At 47.0% G+C, this 8,166-nt stretch overlaps 2 protein-coding genes across 4 annotated transcripts; one reads left to right on the forward strand and one right to left on the reverse strand.

The window, feature by feature from the left end:
* Positions 1–1,658: 1,658 nt before the first annotated feature.
* On the forward strand, positions 1,659–2,793 carry LOC125543393 (AT-hook motif nuclear-localized protein 16-like). Its single transcript, XM_048706722.1, has one exon. It carries the CDS (start codon positions 1,870–1,872, stop codon positions 2,509–2,511), a length of 642 nt encoding a protein of 213 aa, XP_048562679.1. The 5' UTR covers positions 1,659–1,869; the 3' UTR covers positions 2,512–2,793.
* Positions 2,794–3,460: 667 nt separating this feature from the next.
* Positions 3,461–7,427, reverse strand: LOC125543392 (factor of DNA methylation 1-like). 3 transcript variants are annotated; one of them, XM_048706719.1, is made up of 7 exons: positions 7,181–7,411; positions 5,977–7,100; positions 5,270–5,460; positions 4,648–4,737; positions 4,288–4,566; positions 3,962–4,177; positions 3,461–3,878 (listed from the first exon to the last, which is right to left on the reverse strand). In XM_048706719.1, the coding sequence occupies exons 2-7, from the start codon at positions 7,079–7,081 to the stop codon at positions 3,645–3,647; spliced, it is 2,115 nt and encodes a 704-aa protein (XP_048562676.1). In that variant the 5' UTR covers positions 7,082–7,100; positions 7,181–7,411; the 3' UTR covers positions 3,461–3,644. The 3 variants fall into 3 exon arrangements, with proteins under 3 accessions (XP_048562676.1, XP_048562675.1, XP_048562677.1); XM_048706718.1 differs by having other exon boundaries at positions 5,977–7,107; XM_048706720.1 differs by lacking the exon at positions 3,461–3,878 and having other exon boundaries at positions 3,968–4,196; positions 5,977–7,107; positions 7,181–7,427.
* Positions 7,428–8,166: the final 739 nt, after the last annotated feature.

The following is an 8,166-nucleotide window of genomic DNA, read 5'->3' on the forward strand; positions in this document are numbered from 1 at the left end:
AAAAACACAAGGCTAGTTACAGTCGGGGGGGGGGGGGGGGGAGGGGGGGAGACATGCAATTGCAATTTAGGGCGACACTTGCAGTTGCAAGCCTAGTGTCGGGCATGCAACCGCCCCCCTCTCCCGCTGCCCGCTAACAAAAGAAAACACTAGTTACAATCAGGCGTGTCGACATGCAATTGCATACAAGGTGACACTTGCAGTTGCATGCCTAGTGTCATACATGCGAGTACCCCCCCCCCTCGGTCTCCTAGGGATCACCGACAAAGCAAAAGATCAGTTGCAATCGTGTGTGTAGGCATGCAAATTGCAAACGAGGGTGACACCTGCAGTTGCAAGCCTAGTGTCAGGCATGCAACTGCCCCCCCCTTCCCACTGCCCACCGACCAAAAAAAAGGTTGGTTGTGGTTGGGTGTGTTGGCATGCAGTTGCATTCTAGGGCGACACTTGCGGTTGCAACCCTAGTGCCGGACATGCAACTGCCCCCTCTCCCACCGCCCACCAACAAAACAAAGGGCCAATTACGGTTGGGTCTGTAGGCATGCATCTACAGTCGAGGGCTACACTTGCAGTTGCTAGCCTAGTGTCGGACTTGCAACGGCCCGCCCCTATCCCTCCGCTCTCTGAGAAAAACACAAGGCCAGCTATAGTTGGGAGGAAATAATCAATGCCTCGCATCCGCTCCCTTCTCCCACCATGTAAAAGTTGCAGCCCAACAAAGAAAATAAGAAAGCCCCAACAGACAACGAAAAAGGCCCCCTTCCCCAACCCACCGCCCATACCCTGCTTTGATGTGAAAAAACCAAGAAAAAATGTTGGTTGTATGGGCAGATTTACACGAGATAACAACACTTCCACACATTTTATAAAACTAAAAATAAATTAAAAATGTGTTTACACAGATGTCCCAACATAAGAAAGAAAAATACAATACATGTGTTGTCCACACGCAAAAAGTATACAATGATTTTGACGTTTTCACACGCCAAAAATTACACATAGTCGTGTGTACTGGAACAACTATAACTAACAATAACAAGAATAAAAATAGAACACACTGACCATGCTACTCTAAGCTGATTTATGCATAAACCCCAAGCCTTTTCTTAGACTATTCAGTGAATGAAGTCAAACAGAAAGCCCAACAAACAGACAAGGAAGCCACAACCCCCACCTTTGGGCCCAACTCATCGTGTAAGCCGGTCCTACAGCCAAAAAAGAAAAGACAACGGCCGGTGACACCCCCGGGACAGGCCTATACGACACAAGCCACGACCTCATAATAACAAATCTAAAAGTTGAAAACGATCCGATGGCCAGACACGTCGACTGAGACTTCGTTAGAACTCAGTCGGCTGATTTTTAGCGTATCTGTTTGCGGAAATATACGTTAATAGGCACATGCAACGTCAAATAGGATTCGTCTTCCTTTGATAGGCTCTTCCATATGCCCATTTCAACAAATGGATGTTTTTTCTGCCATGTGGTCTGGAGCCTGACTTGAAAATTTTGGTGCCCGGCAGAACCATTGATTCTTGAATCTTGAGAATGATTCATCCCACAAAGCAATTTTAGTCCTGTACCAAATGAAGTAAAAGTGTAAAACATGAACCACCTCGCACAACAAACTCACCATACCTACTCCGCGCCGCGGAAAATGTTTTACAAAACACACACAGTACAGTTGGGAGCTTGTTAGGATGTTCGAACACTTTACCACTAAACTACTCATCACGCGTATTTCCCTGCTTAACAGCTTATACTCGTACTTCGAACAACACCGACCCCGCCCTTAAAAAGCCATCTAACCCCTGTAATTAACCTCCACAAGGGACGTGCAGAAGCACACACACAAAAAATCTTTTTACCATGGGCATGGCCACCGCAGCCGCCGCGACGACGGCCGCTCCGGACAAGCTCCGGCAGCCGTGCAGGCCGAGGCCGGCGGCGCAGATCTCCTCCTCCAAGAACCGCGGGCCCAAGGCGCCGGTGGTGATCGCGCACGAGTGTCCCAGCGCGATGCGCGCCCACGTCCTGGAGGTCCCCGCCGGGCGCGACGTCCTGTCGTGCGTCGCGGCGTTCGCGCGGCGCGGGCGCTGCGGTGCGCTGGTGCTGGGCGCGGCCGGGCACGTCGCGGACGTCGTACTCAGGGAGCCGGCGCTGGTGCTCCGCGGCACGACGGAGATCCTGAGCCTGGCAGGGTGCTTCTTCCCGTCTCCCTCGGCGTCAGCGGCGGGCGTCGCAGTGTTCCTGGCCGGGCCGCGAGGCAGCGTCCTGGGCGGCGCCGTCGCGGAGGGAGGGCTCGTGGCCGCCGGTCCGGTGGTGGTAATGGTGGCCACGTTTGTCGCGGCTGCGATCGACCGGTTGCCGCTGGTGAAGGGGGGCGAATCCTCCAAGGCGGACGGGAGCGACGTGCACGGCGTGGCCGGACAGTGGCGGTGCGGCGGCCAGCCGCTGCAACAACAGTGCGGATGGGCGCCGCTGTGTCGGAAGCTGGGCGCGAAGAGCTGAACCCTATGCACCGAGTGGAGAATATATATTGGGCCGTCATATTGTTCGTTGGCAAGCAGGCCGATGTGGAGTTTTGGTCCAAGCTTTGAAAAAAAAAATCCATGTTCTGCTTTTATCTTCTTTGGCTGTGAGACAACAGAAACTTTTCAATGTCTCAAAAGAAACACGAACTTTTCATGAAGGTACAGTGTTAAAAATACTCCCTACGTTCACAAACATGAGATGTTTTGGATATTTCAATATGGATTATATATACAGACTAAATGAGTGAACGAACACACTAGAACGTACGTATATCTATGTAGTACATTTGATTGAGAAAAAAGGTAGAACATCTTATATTTGTGAATGGAGGGAGTAACATATAAAGGTGCAATCTTGCATGGTAGCTGCCAAACATCCTAGAGCATTTTGATATCTAGTGCCATGAATATCCCAACCATTGTCTTCATCCAAATGTTTATGCATTTATAAAATTCATCGAGAGAAAAAGGACAACATCCAATGTGATTCTAAAGCTCTCCTACTTTTGCGAGGAATGTCAATGCATCAGAAGTGCCAGCATCAGTTACCTTACCCAGCAAAGTTCCCTTCTAATTTGTTTTCAGTACCTTCTCTTTCTCTCACACCTAAACATCTTCCGATCAGCAAAAATGCAGCTTTCACCAAACAGCTCTAAAAGAAAACGTTTTGGCTCTCCAACTATCAAACTGACACATGCTCAAGGTCGCTGAAGATGTCGCAACAAGATCAGTACCACAACTCACAACGTTGCACAGAAAAATAAAGATACATATATAATACTCCCTCCGCCCTGAATTACGTGTCTTAAATTTGTCTAGATAGATATGTATGTAATAACGTGTCTAGATACATCTGTATCTAGAAAAATCTAAGACAAGTAATTTGAGACGGAGGTAATATACACCTGCACAATCTACACACATGCTAGCAGCCAAAGCCCAAAGGCTATTATTGAGTTTACTGATCATGTCAGTTCTGGAACAAACAGCATTAATCTGAAGAAGAGAATGTCATGCAGATAATACAACTCCCATGTCAGGACTCCTACTACAATGGCACCACCAGCAGGCATACACCCTACTAGAGCTAATAAAACAGCCCAGGGTTCATCAACCCCTCCTGCGCTTGCCGGGCACCTCCATCTGCTGGAAGATGAACCTCAGCACCTCTTTCATCGTCGCCTTACGGTTTTTCCTGAAATTCCACAGCTCTGACACCACGTACCTTCCGCTCGGGTTGTACTCATTTACTTCGCTCAGAGCGGTCTTCACTGCATTGCACACATCGTCACCATATTCGATCCACAATTGCTTCAGTCTTGGGTCCTCATCATTTACAACTTCCTGCATTACCCGAGGATTGTCATGAAAAAACAGTAGCCTCTAACAATACAAAGGAATTGAATGTAGATAAACTTAGTAGATACCTTGTCACTTCCGTCTTCAGCCTTAACAAACTTATAAGGATGCCAGGCTGGCTTCTTTATCTCCTCCTGCCAACTCGAGACCAGCTCTGCTGCCCTCGTCTCATGATCATCATTTCCATATTTTCTCTTGCATGCATTCTGAAAAGGTCTTTCATCAAGTTCGCCCATCCTTTTGATACCGATAGCTGTCCGCCCGCTGAGTATGTCCTCCAAACCCTGCTCATGGTGATAGTAACTATTCAATGAAAGAAAGCCAATTCATCAACTAATTTAAAATTCATTAAGTGCAAGGAAATTTCCAAACGTGGCAGAGAAAGGAGCACTACCATTATCAATTCTTTTCGGGCCTCCTGTAACTCATCATTACTTTCACGCTCTTTCCTCACCAGCTCTCCGCTCAGCTCTTCCAGGCGTTTCCTTTCATGCTCTAGCTTTTCACTAAGCTTCTCCATCTTGTCATGAATATCCCCATCATCGTCTCCTTCCAAATGTTTCATCACTTGGAGTGTGCCATTCAATCGTGTCACTTCGAGCTCAAGTTCTCGTTTCTCATGCAGCTCCTTTTCCAGCTCAAGCATTCTTGCGAGGGCATCCTCCTTTTCCCTCTGTTGTTCCCACGATTAGTTCTTATCTCCAGGGTCGAGCACCGATCTAGGAAATAACATAAGTAAAGAAAGGTAGCAAACCTTCTGGTCCTCGACTAGCTTCAAAATATCCTGATCATTCCTCTGCTGTTCTATACTTGCCAGCTCAAGTTCACTTTTATCGTCTTTTGCCTGTAGAAGGGGGATCAAGATAGGAATATATCTTAAATTACAGTATGCACTTGTGCAATCATATCATATATTCCATGTTTAGAAGTGTTCAATACCTTGAAAGTGGCAACTGTAGCTTTATGGGAAACTAGAAAATTATTCAGCGTTACTCTTATGCTGTAGAAAGAAATGAGCTGCCCATAAACTAAAAGCTAAACAATAGCATATAATTTAGACAAACAAGTAACAGATACCATGTCAAAATGAAATTATTGTCATGTTATATATCCCTCTAAATGACTTGGTACAAATTTAACATAAAATGTAGAAAGCAGCAGGTAACAATCTTGATTTCATTTTGAAGTTAGCAACTCAAAAACATAAACAGCAGTTGATATCCTGAAAATTCATAGTAGTGTATCATTTTGAAGTTAGCCACTAAAATAGTATAAAAAAAGTCGATGTCCTGAATATTCCTAATGTGTATTGTAGGCATGATAGGAGACTATATTCGCATAGCTTAGTACCTCACACAGACAGTTATTTAGTTTACCTTTTGCTTCTCATCAGAAAGTTCTGCAAGTTTTTTCCTGTCGTTGGCATTCTCAACTGACAACTTCTCCAGCTGCTTAGCACGCAAAACCATTTCTCTCTTGTTATTTTCTATTTCAAGCTTCAAATTTTCATTGTCCTGGAAAATCCTCAGAGCATTGTCACGAGCCTTGCGATGCAGCTTGCGCATTTCTGAAGGGGAAAACGCAAAACTCATTAAGATGCTGCATATTGGTGTGTGGTAGAGCAACACTACTTTAATTATTTTGCAATGGCAAAAAATACTATGCATTGTAAAACGTAACCAACACTATCTCATAGTATTCAATGTTAAAGCAGATAAGAGACAAAAGAAGAAATTACATCCATAATGAAAGGCCAACAAAAGTCCTGGTTATGCACTCCTGCTGCCTGTCTAATCAACAAAGAGCACTATTTCTCCAAATACTGCATTCATAAATAGATAGAAACCCACAAGAGTTGATCATTCAGGGGTCTTAACATTCAGTTAGAAATGATTTTTTAGCAAGTAGTTTAAGACAGAAATACAAGGTACCGACTGAATCACTCGGTTTCATCAAGTTTCAGTAACATTAGTAGCCAAGTGACACATGGGTAAATGATCTTCTGCACCATCAGGCAAAGGCACACGACCAGAAACCATGTAAAGACAGGTACATCTACAGAAAATGAAGCAGCACAGTGTACCTTCATTATATGCCTCATGCAGCCTCCTATTGTCCTCCTCAAGCCTTGCAATGGAGAATTCTGTTGCATTCTTCTTTGTCTCCAGATCCTGCAAGTCTTGGTTCTTTGCCTCGAGCTGAGTTGCCAGTGCTGCCACAATCTTCCCCAATGGCTCCCTCTGACTCTTGGTAATCTCATCTATGGTCTTAATGTCAGTATGCTTCCTCAAGTATCTTCCCACCAAACCCCCAGCAGTGTAGTCCACCTCTCGGGCAACCCAACCATAAACCTTAACCTCACCATTCTCGTTCTCCTCGCCGTCCACAGCACCTCCACAGCTGCTCCTTGTCTCCCATTCCTTCTTCCCAAGCTTATTTACACTGAATTGGTTCTCAAGTGCGAGAGCGTCACTAAATCCACCCCAGCCAGGACTAAACCGCACAATTGCAAAGCATTCCGACTTTTCTGTGTCATCGAAAACTAAAGGCACAATGTCTTCTGGGCTAAACATGGCCACTCTATCTGCAAAGTTTTCAGCATTGAACCCTGCACCAGCTGCAAGAATTCCACACCATGGCCAAGCAAACTTCTCTTCGCCATCCTGTGGTGGTCCCTCAGTCACTGCCACAGCACTGGATCCACTGGTGTGACCATTGGCAACGGCCTTTCCTTTGTCAGTGGCATCTGCATTAGCAGTAGCAGTTACAGTGGCACCGGGAATCCCAACGATAGTGGAGAGCTCCTGCGCAAAGGACGGCTCGGCGCGGACAAAGCGGGCAAAGGCACGGTGGAAGGCACGCTCCCGGCCGTGGCGGCGGTGCTTGCTGGAGACGCCAATGCCGTCGGCGTGCTGGAGGAGGTCCTTGAGCTTGTAGTCCTGCTTCTTCTTGCCGGGGCAGAAGGGGCAGCGGAAGGTGCCGTCCGGGTTGCGCACCCGGTGCTTGCCGGACTTGAGAAGGCCGTAGGACTCCTCCTCGTAGTCGCTCTCGGCCTCCGAGTCGTCCTCGCCGTCCGACTCCTCGTCCGCGGATGCGGCGCCTGGGCCGGTCACGCCGGCGGCTTCCGCGGCGGCCTCGGCCTCGGCCTCCTCGTAGGGGTCCATGTAGTCGTCCATGTCGAGATCCATTGTCGGATCAGAGATTCAGCTGCAGACTGGCAGGATTTGAGGAGGGGAATCCATAAGATTGGGGAGTAAAATCACCGAAAGAGGAGCGAAAAGACTCACCTTTCCCAGAACCCGGACCAGAAATCCACCCAGATTCCAGAGTGGCACGACGATGGATCAAATGGGACGTCGAGAGCCTCAGAGTGGATCAATCGCACCGGACGAGGCTCCCTTGGCCGGATTTGCGGTGGCAAGGAGCGGAATCGCCGAGAGGAGCAAGGGATTTAAGAACAGGCCAACAGCATTTGCAGGGGTTTTTGGCCTTTTGGGGGCGCACCTGACCGGAGGCGAATGCCAGTAGTGACGGGGAGGAAGGACGAGGTGCGTGGCCCCACCAGTCAGTCGCGTGGCACCGTCCGTGCGACCGTCCTTCGATTTCGTGCAGATTTTCTGCGCGCATGGCGAGTTACAATACGTAAGCGGAGACAGGACTAGGGTTGATTTGACCGATTTGCCCTGGCTCTTGAAACAATTTTAGAAATAATTTAGCAAGTGTAACTACGGCCAATAAAATACATTGCACTATTTTTAGGATGCCTTTGCCCGTGCCGTTGCCACTTCTTTACTACTTCCTCCGTCTCGGTTTACAGGACATATACATGGTTCTAGGTTAATAATTTAACTAGCTATATACGTATTATATGTGATGAAAAATATATATTTAGAAACTACATCCGCTTAAGAATCCAATGATATACTTTTGATGACATATAACTCATATTTAGTTAGTTAAATGGATGATCTAGAACTACGCGCACACCCTCTAAACCGAGACGGAGGGAGTAGTATATGTTCGTGAACTTCACCGACCCTTTTTTCCATGCTAATCCTGCAATATTTTCCTTTTTGCGGTATTATACTCTTTAACTAGTGATTATATCTCCTCTATATTCCGCTCCTCTTACTTCCCACCTCCTTTATTCCTGGTTTTATCATTTCTACAAAACTGAAAGAAAACCTAGAGCGACTCAACCCTACGCACGATAGCAACAATTTTTACCCTCTCACATATACTCTTGTCATGTCATCCAGCGGGCATGAGACTA

Source organism: Triticum urartu, chromosome 3 (assembly GCF_003073215.2).
Source record: "Triticum urartu cultivar G1812 chromosome 3, Tu2.1, whole genome shotgun sequence".
Lineage (NCBI taxonomy): Eukaryota > Viridiplantae > Streptophyta > Magnoliopsida > Poales > Poaceae > Triticum > Triticum urartu.

Coding starts and splice junctions, on each gene's coding strand:
- LOC125543393 (XM_048706722.1), top strand. CDS start 1,870: ATGGGCATGGCCACCGCAGCCGCCGCGACGACGGCCGCTCCGGACAAG.
- LOC125543392 (XM_048706719.1), bottom strand. CDS start 7,081: ATGGATCTCGACATGGACGACTACATGGACCCCTACGAGGAGGCCGAG. Junction 5,461..5,976: donor GCATGAGGCATATAATGAAG/GTACACTGTGCT, acceptor TTTCCCCTTCAG/AAATGCGCAAGCTGCATCGC. Junction 4,567..4,647: donor AGCTAGTCGAGGACCAGAAG/GTTTGCTACCTT, acceptor TGGGAACAACAG/AGGGAAAAGGAGGATGCCCT.